Genomic DNA, 21,397 nt, shown 5'->3' on the forward strand with positions numbered 1-21,397 from the left:
GCCAAGGTATGTGGTCACAGCGGAATCAAGTTTGGACAATAATGAAGAAAGATTATTAAAAAAAAATTAAGAACGATTATTTTCTTTCATGTTTTTGACCTGAGTAATTGGGGTGTGCACGTTAAAGATCCCACGATTGACAAAAGGGTCTTTCCTGGCAAAATTGTATAGGCATAGATAAAAATGTCCACCAAATACCCGTTTGACTTGGAATAAAGGCCGTGAAAGGTGAATGCTCGCCTAATAGGCTACTGAGCTTTACTGGCCGATGTGAATGCGTTATATATTGTGTGTAAAAAATGTCTGTTTGTCTGTCTGTCTGTAAAAAATTCCATTTCAAACGGCAGAAATTAATATGTAAGCGCCTAGGGCTATATCTAGATTAGGCGCATAAAAAATGATCACAATAATAATAATAATAATATGTGACATATGGACGGTCAGCCGTCCGTCCGTCCATCCATCCGTGGAAAAAAAAATTAACGTTGAGGTTATTTCGGAAGTTTTTAAAGCTAGACCTCTAAAACTTTGCACACTTTTAGGGTTTGATGATCCCATGAAGTGATCCTAGTTTGGTTGACCCTCGTCAAATTTTGGGGTCTCAGCGGGGTCATGTTCGTTTCCTAAAAACTTAACGTTGAGGTTATCTCGGATGTTTTTGAAGCTACAGCTATGCACACTTCTAGGGTTTGATATCTCCCAACTTGACCTAAGTTTGATTGACCCTCGTCAAGTTTTGGGGTCACAGGGGTTCATGTTGGATTCATAATAACAAGGGCAGACACCACAGTGAAAAAAGTGATATTTTTTTTTGTTTCCTGGTCATTCCCGTTTTCTAACTGATTCTGGATTTTGAACCTCTTCTGGTTACTCTGATGAATTTATTTTAGATCAGAATGAATCATAAACGGTCAAAACGGCTAAATGAAAAATGTATGTGTATGCAATTTCGTATTAAAAAAAACACAAAACAGCACAAAAATGCGTATGTTTGGGAGTTGACTGTGAGTTAAACACATCGTCAACCGTGGTCACGTTTGCATGACTGGAATGAGTTGTCTTTTCTTTGCAAAGATCAGTTCATGACGCGCACAACGGGAATTCCCATTTACGGATTTCGCGCCGTTTGTAACAGCAACCTGAAGACATTCCATTGAGCCGAAGAGAACCGAGGAAGATTCCGGAAGATTCTGTATGAACAGTTTTCGCTACTGACCAATCGAATCGTCATGGAAACTCCTAAAGAATTAACCCAAGTCTTAATACAACATTCTCTTAAACCATCTCCTCTTCCTAAACTAAAGTCATGTAACATCTCTCGTTCATTCTACATTCACATTCCATCCACAGTCAATATCCAAACTATACTTAAACCATGAATCACTTAATCCACTAATGACACTACCATACATAGTATCACTGTCTTAAACATAACATAAATGCGTAACAACATTTATGTTCAAGAATTTCCCAACAAAAACCTTAGTACAATCACAACAAGAATTCTCTCATTGATGTTCCTAGGACTGGAGGGCAACAGGACAAAATGTCCTGAATCAAAAAACTAATAGGACATCATGTCCTGACTACAAAAAAACAATAGGACATTCAGATCAAGCGAACCAATCATGGCACCTAACCTTTTTAGATGACTGAGAATATATGAATAAAGGCAAATAAAAACTGAACAGTTACAAATTTATTTTAATATTTTAAATGCAACAGTGTTCAGTAGGGTTACTTTCACACACACAGACACATGCTTCAGAATGTCATAAGTGATCTTTCACACACACTGACACACACACACACACACACACTGTGACACACACTATGCTTCAGAATTAATGTCACAAGTGATCTTTCACACACTTCAGAATGTCACACGTGATCATTTTCAGTGAGCTTGAACAGCTTTCTATCCTTCTTTAACTTCCATCTGCAAACAATGTCAAAAAGGTATTGATCATCCCTCTCCTTCTCCCCCTCTATCTTCTGCTTCAACAACATGTTCTGTGTCTCAGTGAGCAGGCGGTTTCTCTTCGCGGTCAAGATATTGTTCTGGGCACTGAAGCCTCTTTCCACATCAGCTGTATGGACTGGCAAGACGAGTGCGATTTCCGCAAGCTTCATGAGGTGTGGGAAGGCAGCTCTGTGGAACTTAGCAATCAGCTGCCACAGAGAAACAAAACTGTCCCTGGGGTATCCCTGCGATATGACAGTTTGTTTGAGCTCTCGGAACTCTGCCCTGCACACAGCACTGTCGACAAGTGGCGGAGACGTACTTGTGTGCTTTATCCGTTCATCGTCTTGCCACACGGTCTTCTTCTCTTTTCCAAAGTGATCCAGCAGCTTGTCCAGGTCCTCTACACCCCACTGTTCCAGTGCATCGCCAGAAAACAATGAAACTGGGCGCATCCCCAGGCAGCCAAAGGCAGAGAGCAGTTCAGTGTCTGGAAATCAAAGTGACAGAGCAACATGAATTGAAACACAATTAGTAACAATAACAAGGCATGTGGGTGTGGGGGAGGGGTGGGGGGAGGTCACTTTGAAACTAGGAGAGGAGAATCGTGTGGAGGCAGGTTTCACGGTAATCAGACTCTTTGATGTGTGTAAACTTTGCCTTCAAATTACTTGCTTACTGTGTTGATTTTCATCATTTTTTCTGCTTGGCATGAGTAAGTATGGTATTTGCAATACAAAAAAATAAATAAAAGCTAAAATGTTTGTGTTTGAGCAATTATTTGAGCGCGTTTTTCGAAGCGAACGTGTGAATCCTGACAGACACCATTTCCTTCTGTCACATGACCCCATTTTAAAGTGTGATTCAACAGACACGAAAATAACACACAAAACTTATGATAATGGGGTTATTAATTCAATTAATACACAAGGTTAGTCTCTGACTAGAGAAAATAGGGAAACAATATCAAATGGGAGCATAAAACCGTTTCTGGAAAAATTTTCAATCACCACCGAAAGTGTCTGTCAGTAAAAAAAACACGTGCTTTGTTTGCAAAGCAAAGCCTAATTTTACACATCGCGTGCTTTTGTCTGTTATTCTTGCTTGTGAACATCATTTTATTGATGTTCTTCACTGGAAAGCAGGTGTATCATCAACAGTATCACAAAATCGCAAAGAATGAACATTTTTGTTGTGATCCGACCGGTGTCTGTAGACTGAATCACACGTTCGGCAAACTTCGTTTTTAACGGAAATAACCGAGCCTTTAATCGGAAACGACGTTTCAACCGCTTCATATCGTCTGCAGGAAGAAAAAGAGGAATGCGATACCCAGTGAGTAAAACATTTAATCGTTTTTAGTGCCTTTTGATCAAGTTTTGTTGCGTCTGTCAGCAACGTTCGTCAACCCAACGTTCGGCACAGCGACGCACGCATACGGATTTGCAGCGTTTGCATTCGGAAAGTGAGGGATTTGTGAGTTCGTTTGCATAATTTCAATCGCTAGTAGGTTTTCCTTTCGTCTCCCATTCTTGTGTGTACATGTTATTGGCATTTCATTGTGTAAATTGAAAGTTTGTGAGTAACAGTAGTACAATCTGTCGAACGTTGGCGACGCTGACAGACGGAAATATCGAACGTTGCCTTCAATGACAGACTGGCTTGGCGATCGTACTTTCGATTCGTAGGAACACAATATATAGAGACAACAATGTGCGCTCGTTACCACAACGGTCATGAACCGGTGTAACACAAAATTTTTACTCCACGAAAAATTGACTCGGACGGAGTAAACTTCCAGTAAAAATCTTGTACGAAAAAAGAACTCACAAGGAACTAAATTTTTACTCCCCAAATATTTACTCCCAGTAAACATCTCGTACGAGAAACTTAGGGCCTACTCCTTCGTTTATAATTCGCGCAATATCCCATTTACGTGCAATCCCGTTTTGCCGCCGTCCCATTTTGGCGACATTTAACAAGCCAAGCGTCATTTTACTACCGCATCCCATTTTGGCGCAATCCCGTTTCGCCGCTATCCCATTTTTTTTCTTTTTTTTTCTTTTTACATTTAGTCAAGTTTTGACTAAATGTTTAACATAGAGGGGAAATCGAGACGAGGGTCGTGGTGTATGTGTGTCTGTGTGTGTGTGTGTGTGTGTGTGTGTGTGTGTGTGTGTGTGTGTGTGTGTGCGTGTGTGTGTGTAGAGCGATTGAGAGTAAACTACTGGACCGATCTTTATGAAATTTGACATGAGAGTTACTGGGTATGATATCCCCGGACGTTTTTTTCAGTTTTTCGATAAATGTCTTTCATGACGTCATATCCGGCTTTTTTTTAAAAGTTGAGGCGGCACTGTCACACCCTCATTTTTCAATCAAATTGATTGAAATTTTGGCCAAGCAATCTTCGACAAAGGCCGGACTTCGGTATTGCATTTCAGCTTGGTGGCGTAAATATTAGTTTATGACTTTGGTCATTAAAAATCTGAAAATTGTAATTAAAATTATTTTTTTATAAAACGATCTAAATGTACGTTCATCTTATTCTTCATCATTTTCTGATTCCAAAAACATATAAATATGTTATATTCGGATTAAAAACAAGGTCTGAAAATTAAAAATATAAAAATTATTATCAAAATCAATGGACGTCTACCCACAACACGCCACTGGATGCCGCGTGGTGCCAGTCGTGAAAACCAGGTTCTTTGTCCCACAGTGAGACATTCAAGTTGGGGACTTTGTGACCGCTGACTTTGTCAGCATGGATGGAAAGGTGGAGAGATACAGGGCGGTGATCATCCCCAAGTCAACCCATTTCCCCGATGGGCCAGATCGAGAGGAGATCTGTGTGAAGTGTTTGCGCGCAAAAGACAATGGGAGATACTATGTCTTTCCTAATGTTGATGACATTTCATGCTTGCCAATGGCTCAGATAAAAAAAAATCCCACCAACGAACCATGAACAACAGGGGGGATTACTATTTTGACATGTGACCAAGTCTCATTTGAGCGTTCACAGTGTTACCTGAGAATAGCACACCCCCTTGAATTGGGACCAAAGAAAAAGCGTTGTATATATGCATTTTTGAATGCTTTTCTAAAGTCATAAGTTCATTTGTGAAAAAAATAAATTTTTAGGGATTGTTTTGCTGAATGCATGCAGTTAAGAAATTGACCCCGTTTTCAAATTTAGGGGGTAGGGTTGCCCCATAGCCCACGTATGTCTGTGTGACTGTGTCAAATATCAATCTACTTTGCGTACAAACTGTATAGATGTTTGTTTTTCGATTTTAGAATGATTTCTTAAGCTGGTTAGAACTTCTGAGGTCTACAGGAAACGATAAAGATAAAAAATGTACAAAATATAAGTAGCGTCCTTTATCTTACCATTGTTCTGATCAATACTGTCCCTTTATTTGCAAGTTAACCGTTTTTATTAATGTGTTCAAGGAGTATGTTAAAAATTATTATCAATGGTTGCTTTAAACAGCACCTTTGGGCAGTTATTATGCACTGAAGTTGTAAAAGCATGTTTTGGGGGTTTTAGGATATAGCGTCTTGGAACGCCAATCATCTTGGAAATACGAATGTTCATATAATTTTTTTTACTGTTTTGGATAGATAAAAAGTTGAACTCTTGGTGCAAACTGTTTTTTGGCCCCTGTTTGACTATTTATTATTTTGGAATATTGTGTGTGAGAGGGAAACTGCAATCCTCAATATCATGAAACGTGCCTGGACAATTATTTCAACATAATACTAGATCTGCAAAGCAAATGCAACAAACCTAGTCTTGATGCTGTCAATCAGGTTGTCAATGAAATGTTGATGGCTGATGATGGATCAGTCTCCCTACAGCCAGTCACTTCATGGCCCTTGTACAGCAGCTTGTCTGTGTCAATGAAATGTTGATGGCTGATGATGGATCAGTCTCCCTACAGCCAGTCACTTCATGGCCCTTGTACAGCAGCTTGTCTGAGATTGGGTCCCTGGTGAGGTCTGAGCTGAGAAGTGTCTGGTAATGCCCAGGTGTCGTCTTCATTTTTTCCAGGTCTGACAGACAGAGGTTCACCTTGACCTGTGCACAGTACCAAGTAAACAGAACTGTTGTCACAAGCTTTACAATTGTGTCTGCCAGTCTGCCTCTTGAAACAAGTGGCTGAATTTAGCTTGGGCAGTAAAGTTAGAGGTTGGAGTGGTGGTACTCATAACTCGGTCATAAGTAGGAAAACACAAGTTAGACCAGTCTTCCTCCAGAGTATTTGAGACTTTAACACTTTCGCGACGGGAGGTGACTAAATTAGTAACAGCGCTGACACGCTCACGGACGGGAAGTGACTATTTGAGTAACAGACATACAAGGTACACGACTCGTGATTGCTTCCCGGTTTTTGAAGCTTGCAATAAATTGAGTTGTTTCCCTTGATACACGTGACTTGCTCTTTCGCCATGTGCAAATTAGAGAAGATTTGAGTGGTTTTTTCGAACAAAAAAAGTGAATCGAAGGCGAGCCTTGTCACGGGAGGAGATTCTCCGGATGTTGGATCTTGAGGATCCTGTAGATCATGATTCCGACGTGTTGTTTTCGCCTCAAGAAAGCGATAATAGCAGTGATATTGAGGAAGAAACAGTCCTGTTGTTGCTAGTATGAGTCGGCAAACTACACGTGGTAGGGTGGTACTGCATGGATCTTGGAACCGTGTAGTTGCAAGGGGGGCGTGGCAGCACTGATAACAATGGATGGCTGGAGCCTCCTAATCCTTTTGGAAATGTTCATAGGTGTACAGTTGGGACTTTGTTGTGAAAATGTGACTTATATTCAATATGGATTACCTAGACATCATTTGGTGAGTGTCACAGTTTTGTTTCATTTGAGTCAGGATGCTGTGAGTGAATGCGGGATTTGCTTGTTTTTTTCTTTGTACTGTCTCCTTATTTCTGTGTAGAATTTTAACAATATTTCAGCTAATTCACAGGTTTTACACCTTGTTTGGTTATAAAATTATTTATAATACTTTCTGTTAAAAAATAACTTTTAAATAAGCAGTGGAAAAGAAAACACACACAAAAAAACGTTAAAAAACACAAATTATCCCCCTTTCACCCCCCCTTTGCTAAAACAAATCGCGTGACAAACTTACAAATAGCACGACTGATCTGGGCATCCATTTTTGAATTAGTACACAAAATTTGGTGGTGATTGGACTTAATTCAAGCTTGCTAGACAGATTTCTTTACAGTTACTGTTTTTTGGGAAGTTTCTTGGTGGCAAGCTTGGGCAGGCAGGACGTTAACGCCGTGGCAGTGCTAGTCACAATAGTGTTAATCAAACAGCTTACCTTGACCAATGGCAGATCGATGTCTTCTTTTTGAAAAAACTGGTTCAAGGTTGTCACGACTGGGATCACATCCATCAGGAAGTGTGTCAAGACAACAAACTTCTGTGTTGCAATCTGTAACACAATTGTGCCCAAAAGAAAATAAATAAACAGTTAAAAAGATTAATAACATAAGTTTAATATTATGAACATTTCATTTGGATTGATTATGATTGAGAATTCAGCAGAAAAAAGCAGCTTTATCACAAAGTTTGTTACAAAAAAACTCACATAAATAAATAAGAAAAACAAACCTTCTTCTTCAGCCCGATTGCCTTTGGGTCCTTGCTTCTGTCAGCATGGCCAAGATAGGTCAGCAGAGGATCCAAACTGCGGAAGACTGTGTCAAGTGCATTGTAGAAACTGAGCCAGCGCACATTGTGGACTTCTTTCATTTTCAGCTGTGGAGATTCAAGAAGTTCCTGGATTTTCTCCAGAGCAGAAACACGACTGGAACTTGCCTTGAAGTAATAGAAAAGAGAAGTCAGTGTCTCTTGGTAGGCCTGAAGTGCTGGAACATCTTGAGCTGCTTGGCTTGTACACACTGCCAGCCTATGTGCCACACAGTGAACGTTGATCATGTGAGGATTTTCACGCAGAAGAAGGCCAGTCACCCCCTTTCCTTTTCCTGTCATTGCTGCTGCTCCATCCGACCCCAGCGCCACAATTTTGTTTGTGCCAACTTTGCGACTCTTCATTTCTGCAAGCATGTCAGTTGTCATTGCTTGGCCTGTTCCACTGTCTAGGTGCCGGTTTGTGAGGAATCTTGTCTTGGGAACCATATGTTTGTCAACTGTCCTCACATAAATTCCCATCCTCTTCTCTATGGCGATGTCAGTTGTCTCATCTGCAATACAATACAATACAATACAATAACTTTATTAATCTCTAAAAGAGAAATTGCATTGCTGAGCTTTTGTGGCAGGCAGTACTGTTACTACTGTCTTAAAAGTACTGTTACTACAGGTGAATCTGCTAGTTCTGCGTCAGCTTTAGCATCCACGGCATCAGCCAAGACCTCAACAATCTCATAGGCAGTTTTCCTTGAGGCATATGACACAGTCTTGGAAACATTCAGTTTGTCTACATCTTCTACCTTGAATTCATGCATGAGGCTCACCATTGACGGAAACTTTGCCAGTGGCAGATCTTCTGCCACCATCCAGTGGACAGCTCTTATTGCCTGGGCAATAGCATGTTCTTCGTTTGTCATTTGAATGGCCTGACATTTCTCTTCATTTGCCACATGAACAGGTGTCAGCAGAGCCTTTTTGTGATCGTCTGTTCGTACATGGTCTGCCAGTGCGGATTTGCGAAAGTTGCTGCAACCAATGGTGAACGAGTTTGAGGCAACGCCATCCTCCTGACAGATGGTGCAGAACATCAGTTCTTTTTCTTTGCTGTAGCTGAGCCAAGGGAACATAGAAAACCAGCTCTGCACAAACTTTCTGGTCGCCCCTACTTTCGTTTCTTGCGTCTCTTCCTGCGTCTCTTCCTGAGGTTGTAGATCTATTGGCTCACCTTCTGAGGCTTCAGTCTCCGACGGGGCCGAAGGCCCTGCAACTTGACTGTCCGTGTCGTCCTTTTTTTTAACAAAGCCACTCAAAAGTGTCTGCCCTTTTCCCACGCAAACCTTTTTCTTCGGCGGCATCTTTGCAGAAATGTGGCGGCGGAAGTAAAGTGTCGCTGTCAAAAGTAGCGAGAGTTGTGGCTCTTGTAATATTGTTCGGTCGAGAGTTGCGTCCCTTGTGTTATTGTTCGACCGAGAGTGAAAATTGAAGTTCAAGTAGGCCCCGATTCGAACTCGTTTTAACGGGGTTTGATACTTCAGTTTGTACAGATTCTTCTTGCAGTGACCGCTCTAGACGTAATACTATCGGACAATGACCGCTGACTTCGCGATCGGATCGGACATTTGACGGGACAGGGGTGTTTGCAATCGGTCATTTTACAACCTAAATCGGTCTATGACCGATGACCGACGCCTCGGAACATCACTGTTCTCTTAAAACTTCACACTAGAATTTAATGCACTTTGTATACAATAACATTTACATTCCAGCTATGTATTCAAACTTCAATAATATACAACATAGTAAATCATTTACCTTAAGAGACCCGTCTCTTGAAAGAGTGTTTGTCCCCGACAAACTTGACACACGCTAGACACCTTGCTTGGTCGAGCCTCTACAACATTGTGACGTTATTAAACCAAGACCAGCTACATTTCTCATAAACACAACTCATGTCAAATTAGGGTTTTCTCGTGCAACACACGAAACCCGTGATATCGCTTCAAACGTGTCCTAGCCTATCCCAATTCAATCTTTAGGGAGGTTAAAATCACGACGTGCTTCACATCACAAATATCCTACTCACATCTTTGTGACAGGGGGTAAACTTTTAGAGTTTATGAATCGAAAATATGAGAAAACTGGGTCTTGAATGGGCTAATCAGGGGGTGGGGTTTTTAAAAGGGAGGGAGTCTTCTATCGGATGGGGAAGGGGGAGGGTCTTAAAAGGGCGGGAGTACGCCTTATTTTGGGGGAGAGAGGGGTAGAGTCTAAAAAAAAGGGGAGGGTTCCACTGTAATGGAAAATGACGAAGGAGAGTCGTGTAAGCTTTTGCTTTTCTTGTTCAAGCTAGATCTTTGAACCTTCTCAAACTTCCAGGGTTTGATGACTTTTAGACATGACTCGAGTTTGATCCTGGTCAAAGTTGAAGGTCACTGAGGGGTGCAGTTTGGGTCACTCAGGAGAAAATTATCCTTTGCTTGATGTTTTATGGAGCCAGAGCAGCGGATAAGCTGTTTCTGATTCATGTTATGTATGACGAAGATGAGTCAAATAAGCATTTGCTCTTCTTGTTGTCTGTGTGTCCGAGTAAGTGTGGAAGTGATGAAAAGCAGTGTGTGTGTGTGTGTGAAGGAGACTTCTGTGCTGTACTCCTTTGTTTTGTGTGTGATTTACAGACGCAGAACATTGAACTGCCAGACTCCATGTCCACAGAGATGAAGGGGCTGCTGGAGGGGCTCTTGAAACGGGATGTTGATGAGAGACTTGGATGCAAAGGACGAGGGTAAATTAGGATGCATTGAGTTCACAAACAGCATGTGTTTTAGCCATTGCCTTCAAGCTTGATGAAGCCATGTTGATGTAAGTCAGGCAGAATTATGTTTAAGGAGGCACCGCTGGATGAGTTGTTCTCCAGTGTTGGCCACTCTTTGGGTCAACAACCATCGAACACCAGTTACACATTCTTGCGTTAAGTTTTATACTTTCCTTCCAATGTCACTGTACCACTTAGCTGCCTTTGTGGTCTAGCGGTACGGCACTTCCGGATCGATCAGTCTCGAGTTCAACTCCAAGTAGGGGTGAACTTTAAAAAAAAAAAATTTTGTTTTCTTCTGTCTCCGTGGTCTTCGTGTATTTGGTTGTATCTGATCGGGGGAAGGTTTTTTGTTTCCATCTTCCATCTTGTGTAAGTTGGTAGGTGTTTGGTTGTTTCTGACCGTTACATTTTTGTGTGTAAATTGGCACGGGTAGGTATTGGATTGTATCTCGCTGAGAGCCGGGTTGAACTGGGTATTCCTGCTAGTAATGGTATAATAACAATGTACCTGCCTTTTTATTCAGAGCTCAGGAGGTGAAAGAACATCCATTCTTTAAGGGCATTGACTGGACACAGGTGTACCTGCAGAAATATCCTCCTCCTTTGATTCCTCCCAAAGGGGAAGTCAATGCAGCTGATGCTTTTGACATTGGATCCTTCGATGAGGAAGACACGAAGGGAATAAAGGTATTGTTTCTATTAAAAATTAAATTCATATCACGTTTCACCCCCCCCCCTCCCCCCCCCCCTCCCTCACCATTTCCATTCATCCAAAGGTTCAAAACTTCTATAAGCAAAGAAAGGTAACTCCTACTTGGTTATACATTCAAGGGAAGTAACTCTTATCAAGCAGGCATGCCTGATCATTCTCACAGAATGTATAGAGTCAAAGTTAGACCTGTTAGAAGTGATATGGCCCTTCGTGGTCGACTGGGCGTTAAGCAAACAACCAAACAAACAAACCTGTTAAGTATCTAGAATTGTCCATAAGAAGGGAGATAACTCATGTTAACCTTCGCTGGTGGTCATGGGTCCGTGTGGACCCAGAAGGGTGTTTAATTGCAAATATCTCTTAACTCTTACCAGTTCGGGGGTTTTAGGGCATATTTTACAGTGCTGTTGGTGCCTACTTGCCGTGTGGCTATCTGGGGTCATATTCTAAATGAAATATAGAAAGTTATATATCAAATGAAAGGAAAATGAATAAGCTTTTCATATTTGCAAAGAGAATTGTGCTATCTTTAAAGGTAAAAAAGGTTATGCGGGTGACAACATGATTTTTGTTGAAATTTGTACGCCCATTTTTTGGAACACGTGACAAACACAAAGAAGACATTTTTTTTGTGTTCAGTTTATTTTAGATATGCTGCTAACTAGTCTGTTTTGGCATTCATTTTACATAACATAGCAAAGTTTTATTGAGTTTTGCTGATAAACAAAAAAGTTATTGTCACCTGAATACCCCCACCCAAATTTCAAAGTTGGACATTTCATGACATACGCATGCCTAAGGCCCCCCCCAAAAAAAAATAGTCTGTTTACGGTATCCCAACCGACCCTATTTTTTCGCGCGACCCTAGACTTTTTTTTGGCATTTGGGGGAAAAAAAAAGAAAGAAAAAAAAAGTCTTTGTTTTTTGGCAAAAATAACTTTAAAATATGGTTTTTTGGAGGGGGGGGGGGGGGGGGGGGGGTTGGAGTCTTTGTTTTTTGCCAAATAAACTTAAAAATGTTTTTTTGGAAAAAAAAAAAAAAAAAGTCCCGACCTACCGACCCTATTTTTTTTGCCTATGTTATCGTTAACAGACTATTTTTTGGGGCCTAATAATGCATTCCTATAACTAACTTATAACAAAAACCCAGCTCTTTTCTGTCATAAAGTGTGTCTAACATATGAGTTTATCCACTGTCCGACCCATCCAATGTAAAATAACCAATTTTTTTTGGATAATTAGATAATTGGTCAGTGGAAAACTACAGGGGGCGGGTCATCGTAAGCTTGCTAAGATGGGCAAGGGAGCGAACTGGTAAGAGTTAAACTAGTTGGAATTTTTTAATGAGCTTTTAACCCCTTCACTGCCCACCCCGTATGTAATACGTGGTCATTTTCGGTTTGCCATACGCCCATAACCGTATCTCGTACGTGGGATTTGTGTCAACAACATTTCAGGACATTTCTGAAAACTAATGGGAGGTAACCACTGTCCAAGTACTTGTAGGGGTTCTAAACACAGTTCTTTCCCATAGACCGTTCGGATAAGTTACTACCACGTGTTGAAAACTGTGTTAGAAATGTAGAACCGACTATAGCATTCAGCCGCCATTCACAATGGCGGCCGAAAGTCGGACCTCAACTCGTAGACCTGTTTTCAAGCGATACAGTGTTCTGGAAGCTCTACAAGAAGTGATTTATGGATTACCACACAGAAGAATACTTTTATGGGCTGTAATGTGAGTACCTGATGTTTGACACCAGTTTTAGCAGTGTTTTGTGTGGTTTTACGTGCTGCAATGTGTGTGTGTGTGTAAGTCCGGAAACCGTAATTTTTGACAAAAATGGTCATTATATCAATTTTTACTATAACAATCACAAACAAAGTCCAATGATCATGTCATCCTATAATAGCCAAGGGTATAAGCAAAACACATGCCAAAGATCTAAGAGATATCTCAATAAATGATCGAGCAGTGAACAGATTAGTGAACCTACCGAAGAAAGTGAAATTTTGCCCTGGCACACAGCAATACCAAAATGCTGTTATACTGTGGCAGTGAAGGGGTTAAGAATGCCTCAGGCACCTAAAAAGCTCATGTCCTAAACTTTCAGCGAGAAGTAATTAAAAAAAAAAAAGGGTCACATTTAGACAACAAACATCGTGGGGCCCCATGTTTCTCAAAGAAATAAATGAGAAGCACGGCCCCACAATGACTTCCGTGTGTAGTCGATAACCCAGACGGGCGAAGGTTAAAGTTGTTTTTCAGCATACAAATATGTTGATGGTAATTCTTTTACATTGTCTTCCAGCGTTTTATTCAAATGTATGAGCACACACTTTCATCTAGTTTTATACTCATTGGAATAAGATTCTAGAATTTTTTGAGAGATGAACATCCCGGCGTTGCCGGGTCCTGACTGCTAGAATATATAAATATGGATGTAAGTGCATGTGTGTGTGTCTCTGTCTGTTTGTCTGTCTATGGCCGCCATACCTAGAGATAGCAAGAGACAGGAACAAGATAGTGTTCATGCACACTGCCTAGGAGCCGCAGATGTGCACCTGGGTTTTAGTTTCTAGATTCATTGTTTCCTTTCTCAGATTATGAACCTCCCCTTTATTGAATACAGGCTATGTAGTGCAAGGCCAGGTCAGTGTCTACTGTTCACCTGTATCAACCACACAATGGCAGTGGTATTAGAGACTCTCTATTGCTCCTATGAGGGGAAGAAATGAAGAAAGAAAAATTAACCGGACAATTTTGGAAATTTCTAGAAGCAAAGGGAGGTAAATCTTACTTGGTTATACATTAAGACTGGGTTTTGATGTTGGAAGACCTGTTTTTTGCAATTGTAAATTTAACACAATTGTAGAAGTTCATTATCAGCAGACATGACCAAAATTTGGCTTGTTTTTATCAAATTTGACAGTCACAGCATGAAAATGTTTGCTGAAGATTTTCACCCCTGAAATATCCACTGAGCTATCAAGAAAATAAGTCTTGGCTTGGCTATTGGTGATGACATCATGTTATGATGTCATATCATGTTTTTATGATGTCAGTGTCAGGAATGAGGTCATGGAAGTGTCCCAGTATAAATGGTTTTTTTTGGGCTAGCCAAAACTGAATTTGGACAAGAAAATTAGTAATTATTATGATTCTTGTTAAAAAAAATCTCTTGTTTTAAAAATTTGGTGGATGTTGGGTATTATAGAGAATACTACATGGCTTCCTATGTGATACCAGTTTTACACGAGTTATGTTTTTAAATATTGAACTGTGAGCGAAAGCGAGCTTTTCAATATTTCAAAACACAACGAGTGTAAAACTGGTATCACACAGGAAGCCATGAAGTATTCTGTTTATCCTACATACTGTACTTGCGTGTCTATTGCTCCAAACGTCAGCCCAGATTGAAGAAGCTTCAAAATGGAACCTGGATCTCTCCGAAAGCCCTGTGTCATCTTTGACGTCAAAGCAAAGAAGTCACTCTAGAAAGCATATTGTGACATGTACGTTCTTAAAATTCTTCCAAGTGTTCAAAGAATGACGTTTGTCTCGGTGACTCGGTATCACGGGCAGTGGAAAATCAGGTCCCTGCCAGAAACGACCTCTTCACTTGCACTGTGGAGTGAACGATATTGTTATGACATGAGTGGTAGTGTCACACCTATGTAGGATAAAACAGTGATGGTGGTGGAATTTTAGGAGGTTGGTGGTTGTGCAAGTTTGAATATATGAAATATTCTTCGGGTTGAATTACTAAATAGATTGATTCAGGTCACATAAGGAGTTCTCTTGAACATGAATTTATGAAGCTGGAATGGTTTTTTTTTTGGGGGGGGGGGGTCATAGCTAGTGGATTACTCCTTTTACGACATGTTTTATTTCATTGTGATAGGGTGGAGTGGAAGGGGGAAAATAGGCCAGGAAGCATAAATGAGACGCCAAGACAGAGGTTGCGATAACGTGACTTTTATTTAACGTACACCAGAAATAATGGGAGAGACAGGACTAACTCCCTACACAATAGGTAACTGAGGATACGCTTCACGCCTCACAGTCTTAAATCATCGGAGCGTGACACACTGACAAGGACCGATAACTTCACAAGTTACTACAGGGGGCGCTACGCTATCTATAACGTCACACAGGATGTGACGCGCCCGCAACACAGGACACGCTATTACAAAACAAAGAACTAGGCTAGCGCGGGAAAACTTGGTCTCAACGGCGAAACAACGACACTGACGCTATAATACCACTAGGATAAAATAGCTACATACATACGTGCACACCATAGCATCATTCATACGATCAGAACATATTATAGACAAGCAAAATTCAATATAAACAAAAGAAACAGCATCTACTTACAGTTCACTCCTCAATGAAGAACTAAACACACACGAAGTTACAGCGGGACTGTTCAACACATCGCCGGTCTGAATCACTCGCCTCGCTGATGGTAAATCAGCTATTAAACCACAGGTCAAAGATGATACTCACAATCCAGCACAGGCTATCTGTATTTTAAAAGACTGTGTCACACCAACACAAAGAACTGTTTCAAATAGTACACCGGTCTCAAGGCTTAAGGCTGGAGTATACACCTGAGGCCATATTTCAAAGTGGTTAGGCAGTTTTAAAGGTTTGTTTTTATGTTAGTTCAGTGTTTTGTTTATCAGGAAAAAACAAAATGAATAGAGCTTGTCGCGCAAAATTTTGAGATAACGACTGAAGGTTGAGCATAGGTATGAGATTTTTTCACGCAAACCCTACTGAAGAATTTGTGATATTGTATTGTGAATATGTTAACAAAAAAACAATCGGATGATCACAAACTGAAGAAGAGAAATAGGGAAGCAAAATAGAACACAAACATAGTGATAATTTACAGGTGAATTTGGAAGAAAAAAACTTATGTATCCATTTTTGAAGCCCAATTTGAAGCATGGAACACAGTCAAACATAAATTAAAAGTGTTAAAGTGGTTACAGTGTTCAGAAATAGTGTTAAATAACAAGTTGAGTTATCCCTCTTCACAAATTTTAAAAGAAATACACCACTTGTCGCGCAAAATTTTGAACTGTGATGCTTTTACCTACCCCCACCCACTACTCATTTTTCAGAAAAGAGTGCATATTATCTTCCAAATAGACAAGCAAGGTAGTCAGATGATCAAAACTTAAGAACAGAAATAGGGAAGCAAAATAGAACATGCAACATAGTGATTTAACTGGTGAATTCAGAAGAAAAAAACCACTTTTTTACTCATTTTATTAGCTGAATTTAAAGCTTGGAAGACAGAAATAAATAAATTAAAAGTGCAAAACTGGTTACAGTGTTCAGAAATAGTGTTAGATACCAAGTTGACTTATCCCTCTTCATCACAGTTAAAAGAAACGCACCTCTTGTCGCGCAAAATCTTGAACTGTGATGCTTTTAATACCCCTACCCCCTACCCATTCTTCAGAAAAGTGTGCATATTATCTTCCAAATAGAAAGGCAAGGTACAGTGGAGTCCGGGTACAACGAATCTCAAGGGAGATACATTTTAGTTCGTTATATCAGTAATTCGCTGTAGAGTTTTCAACCCTAAATGGCCTCAAGACAAGTTTTCCCACTCACCTTCAAATGATCGTCCCATCGATCTTTCCTTGGAGAGTACAATCTCTGCATGCTTCATAATATAATCCATAGAGAGGCATAGTTCAAATGTTCACTTTACTGTAATTTTAGAAGTAAAATTTAAAAAGTCGTGTAAAAGCATGTACGGTATTTTCCGGGTCATAAGGCGGGACTTTTTTTCCTGGAGTGTATCAAAATAGAAGTAAAATCAAAGAGACCGCCTGAGTACCAGTCAAACAACTTGTGATAATGCATGTTTCAGATGTGACATCAAAGAGACCGCCCCATAGATTAAACTGTCACTGACCCCTGTGCAGGAAGTGTTTCCTCTCTCATGACAGGGGAACCACCTCATAGCTAAAACTGGGTCATTGACCCCTGGGAAGAAGGTCAGTGTCTATAAAAAACGCTCGCGCTGGACCCGAGTACTCTTCAGACATTCACGCACACACACACACACACATACACACTCTCTCTCCCTCCCTCTCTCTCTCTTTCTTTCTTACACACACACAAACACACACACACACCACACACACACACGAGTACAGACTCATGCACGCGCACACACACACACACACACACACACACACACACACACACACAAACAGTAACACTAACACATGTGCACAAAATGAACACACACACACACACACACACCGCGCGAGAGAAAAAGACTACAGGGAGGCATTGACGTCAAAGACTTTCGACCGTGACGTAATTACGTCACTATTCTTGGTTTACGGTACCATTCCGCGGCTTTGCTACGAGTATGCCATAGTCTTGGTTGGCCGAGACCTTGCACCGTTCGTTGTAGCCTTGTGACTTTTAGAGACAAAACTGCTCTGGGGGGATGAAAACGTGTTTGTTATAAGAGGGGTTCGTTATGCAAATGAGTTCAAAGGGTTCGTTGTAGCCTGAAAGTAACCAGTAAGAAATAGAAGGCTGTCTGCCGGGAAATAAATGGCAGTTTGTTAAAAGCGGGATTTCGTTTTACCCAGGTTCGTTATAGCTGGACTCCACTGTAATCAGATGATCAAAAAATTCAGAACAGAAATAGGGAAGCAACAAAGAACACCCAACAGAGTGATTTAAATGGTGAATTCAGAAAAAAACAACTTTTTTATTCATTTTATAAGCTGAATTTAAAGCTTGGAAGACAGAAAAAAAAATTAAAAGTGCTAATGTGGTTACAGTGTTCAGAAATAGTGTTAGATACCAAGTTGAGTTATCCCTCTTCATCACAGTGAAAAGAAACACACCTCTTGTCGCGCAAAATCTTGAACTTTGATGCTTTTGCTACCCCCACCCCCTACCCATTTTTCAGAAAAGAGTGCATATTATCTTCCAAATAGGAAAGCATGGTAATCAGTGGATCAACAACTTAAGAAGATAAATAGGGAAGCAAAATAGAATATCCAACATAGTGATTTAACTGTTGAATTCAGAAAAAAACCCACTTTTTTCTCTCATTTTTGAAGCTGAATTAGAAGTTTGGAAGACAGAAAAAACAAATTAAAAGTGCTAAAGTGGTTACAGTGGTTACAGTGTTCAGAAATAGTGTTAGATACCAAGTTGAGTTTTCGCTCTTTATCACAGTTAAAAGAAACACACCTCTTGTCGCGCACAATCTTGAACTGTGATCCTTTTACTACCCCTGCCCCCTACCCATTTGAACACAAAAGAGTGCATATTCTCTTCCAATTAGAAAAATAAGTAATTTTAAGCAACTGGACATTTTTAAAAAACATCTTTTCTGTCAGTCCAAAGATTGCTTAGTCCATTAAAAACAGACTTGGATTAAGCGCACCCATTTTCAGAAAAAGTTAACATGATAATTGATATATAATAATAATAATAATAATGCAAACTTTTATAGCGCTATTCTAGAAAAATGTCTACTCTTAGCGCTTTACAATACATACATCGACCAAGCATACTATACACGCACAGGCAAAGAAACCGACCAAACATAACCAACAAACTATACATGCACAGGCAAAGAAAACGACCAAACATACAATACATGCACAGGCAAAGATAACGACCAAACATAAACAAACATACTATGACCAAACATAACCAACATACTATACGCGCGCAGGCAAAAAGAACAATCAGCACATGTAATAATTACTGACAACTAATAATGCAGGCATATATGAGCGAACGACGAAGAAGAAGAAGAAGAATGCAGGCATACAATGACAATCCAATACACAGCCTAAGCACAAGAACCACAATAGGCTTCTATATAAAAACGTGTCAACAATACTATTTACACACACACAAACAGTGCTGACACAAAGCGCAGAAAATATATATACACGTTATTTTAGGCACTAGGTAGGGGGTGAGATGGGGCGGGATGGGGTGGGTGGGGAGATGCTGGAGGGGAAATCACTTGCGCTGAAAGAGGTGTGTTTTGAGATTTGTCTTGAATGTAGTGAGAGAATCTGTGTGTCTGAGAGGCAGAGGTAATCTATTCCAGGTCACAGGGGCTTGATAGGCGAAGGACCTCTCGCCACATGTCTTTGTTTGCACTGTGGGGAGTCGGAAGAGTCGAGTGTCAGCGGCGGAGCGAAGCTGACGAGAGGGGGTGTAGAGATTGAGGAGTTCTGACAAGTATTCTGGGGCAGAACCAGAAACGACGGCAAAAGAAAGAGATCCTTTTAGTGATAGGCAGCCAGTGTAGAGAGTGAAGAAGGGGTGTGGCGTGTTCATACTCCGAAGATTTGAAGACCAGGCGGGCAGCGTTATTTTGGATCCTTTGAAGTCTATCTAAAAGGTACTTAGGGAGACCGGCCAGAAGAGAATTGCAATAATCTATCTTTGAGAGGACTAAAGAACACACTAACGTTTTGGTTGCATCAGTGGTGAGGTAGTGACGGACTGAACTAATCTTGCGCAGCTCTAGATAGGCGGACTTGCAGATGTTCGAGATGTGTTTTTGGAAAGAGAGAGTTGGATCGAGAGTGACGCCAAGGCTGCGGACAGACGGAGAGAAAGAGATAGGTAGTTCGTTGACAGTGAGAGAGGCAGGAAGAGAAGGGTGATTGAGAAATTTCTTGGGACAGGCCAGCATAACTTCGGTTTTGTCACTATTTAACTGGAGTTTGTTTAAAGACATCCAATCAGATTTTTTTATGCAATTACTACTGAAGATTCCAGACCCGGTAAAACAATCATTTTATATCCTTTGTCACATTTTTGAGTCACTTGAGAAAAAGTGACTCTATGTAATCGGTCAGTGTTAGTCTGTCCGGCCGGCCGTCCGTAGACACCACCTTAACGTTGGACTTTTCTCGGAAACTATCAAAGCGATCGGGCTCATATTTTGTTTAGTCGTGACCTCCAATGACCTCTACACTTTAACGATGGTTTCGTTGACCTTTGACCTTTTTCAAGGTCACAGGTCAGCGTCAAAGGAAAAATTAGACATTTTATATCTTTGACAAAGTTCATCGGATGTGATTGAAACTTTGTAGGATTATTCTTTACATCAAAGTATTTACATCTGTAGCCTTTTACGAACGTTATCAGAAAAACAAGGGAGATAACTAGCCTTTTCTGTTCGGCAACACACAACTTAACGTTGGGCTTTTCTCGGAAACTATAAAAGTGACCGGGCTCAAATTTTATGTGAACGTGACTCATTGTGTTGTGAATAGCAATTTCTTCCTGTCCATCTGATGCCTCATATAATATTCAGAACTGCGAAAGTGACTCGATCGAGCGTTTGCTCTTCTTGTTTTATTTTTTTTTTATAAATCTATCTATAGCGAGTCTTGTCTCTTTGTGTCATTTAGTTATTTTCAAGAATACTATCCTGGCAAAAAAAATTAAAAATCCCTACCTACCTACCCTATTTTGTTTACCCATGTTATTAGAAACAGACAATTTATTTTTATTGGCCTAAAGATCTTGAAACATTTGTTTTAATAGAGAAATAACAAGTACAGCCCTTAGCTGTGTCACTCGAATTTCTTTGTCAGGCTGAAACTTAGCTGTTGCGTTGAAGTCTGCTGTGTGTGTCTGGGTCCAAAGCAACTTTCACATTCTCATCTACACACTCACGTTACTCACACAAGTATACAATTCTACCCACAGAGGCGTTCGGGGATGGGGGTCTCGCACTCGGGCGAATCACACCACAAAATACAAAGTATAACGTACACAGATTTTTCTATTGAACCAAAAAGCAAATTAAATCATGAATAAATCAATCAAGCAAAACTTCCACACAATGACACACTCACTCTCGGTTCACACTGCGCTCTGGGCGTGCACACTTGGCAGCACGTATACCGTTCTGACGCCGTTTGTCTTCCTGCAAGTCCAGCACAGGCACACGATTGTCCAAGAATCACAATAATCCTCGTGAATGTCACAGCAGGCATAGTAAGGTTACGTAGAAAAGTCCAAAAGGGTGCGTTAATGGTGGTAATCCGGCACACACACACACACACACACACATACACACATACACACACACACACACACACACACACTGACACACACACACACACTGACACACACCCTGACACACACACACTGACACACACACACACACACACACACACACACTCCGG

The 21,397-nt window shown here is 40.6% G+C and overlaps 2 protein-coding genes across 3 annotated transcripts in view; one reads left to right on the top strand and one right to left on the bottom strand.

Moving 5' to 3' along the window:
* The window catches only part of LOC138977044 (G protein-coupled receptor kinase 3-like), a 195,907-nt gene that overhangs the window by 99,450 nt on the left and 75,060 nt on the right, over positions 1 to 21,397 (top strand). For both annotated transcript variants that reach the window (XM_070349947.1, XM_070349948.1), the window contains exons 14-15: positions 10,319 to 10,425; positions 10,983 to 11,145. In XM_070349947.1, coding sequence (XP_070206048.1) covers positions 10,319 to 10,425; positions 10,983 to 11,145 — 270 coding nt within the window. The remainder of the gene's footprint in view (positions 1 to 10,318; positions 10,426 to 10,982; positions 11,146 to 21,397) is intronic.
* Positions 6,480 to 8,045, bottom strand: LOC138976908 (zinc finger protein 862-like). The gene is made up of 2 exons (XM_070349802.1): positions 7,602 to 8,045; positions 6,480 to 7,458 (listed from the first exon to the last, which is right to left on the bottom strand). Exons 1-2 carry the CDS (start codon positions 8,043 to 8,045, stop codon positions 7,210 to 7,212), a joined length of 693 nt encoding a protein of 230 aa, XP_070205903.1. The 3' UTR covers positions 6,480 to 7,209.

Source organism: Littorina saxatilis, linkage group LG9 (assembly GCF_037325665.1).
Source record: "Littorina saxatilis isolate snail1 linkage group LG9, US_GU_Lsax_2.0, whole genome shotgun sequence".
Taxonomy (NCBI): Eukaryota; Metazoa; Mollusca; class Gastropoda; order Littorinimorpha; family Littorinidae; genus Littorina; species Littorina saxatilis.

Bases quoted from the DNA above. Each gene is read 5' to 3' on its own strand.
- LOC138976908 (XM_070349802.1), bottom strand. From the start codon at position 8,045: ATGAAGAGTCGCAAAGTTGGCACAAACAAAATTGTGGCGCTGGGGTCG. The intron at 7,459-7,601 runs GTTTGTTTTTCT...TCTTTTTAACTG, and splicing joins CAATCGGGCTGAAGAAGAAG to TTTATTTATTTTCTTTTGGG.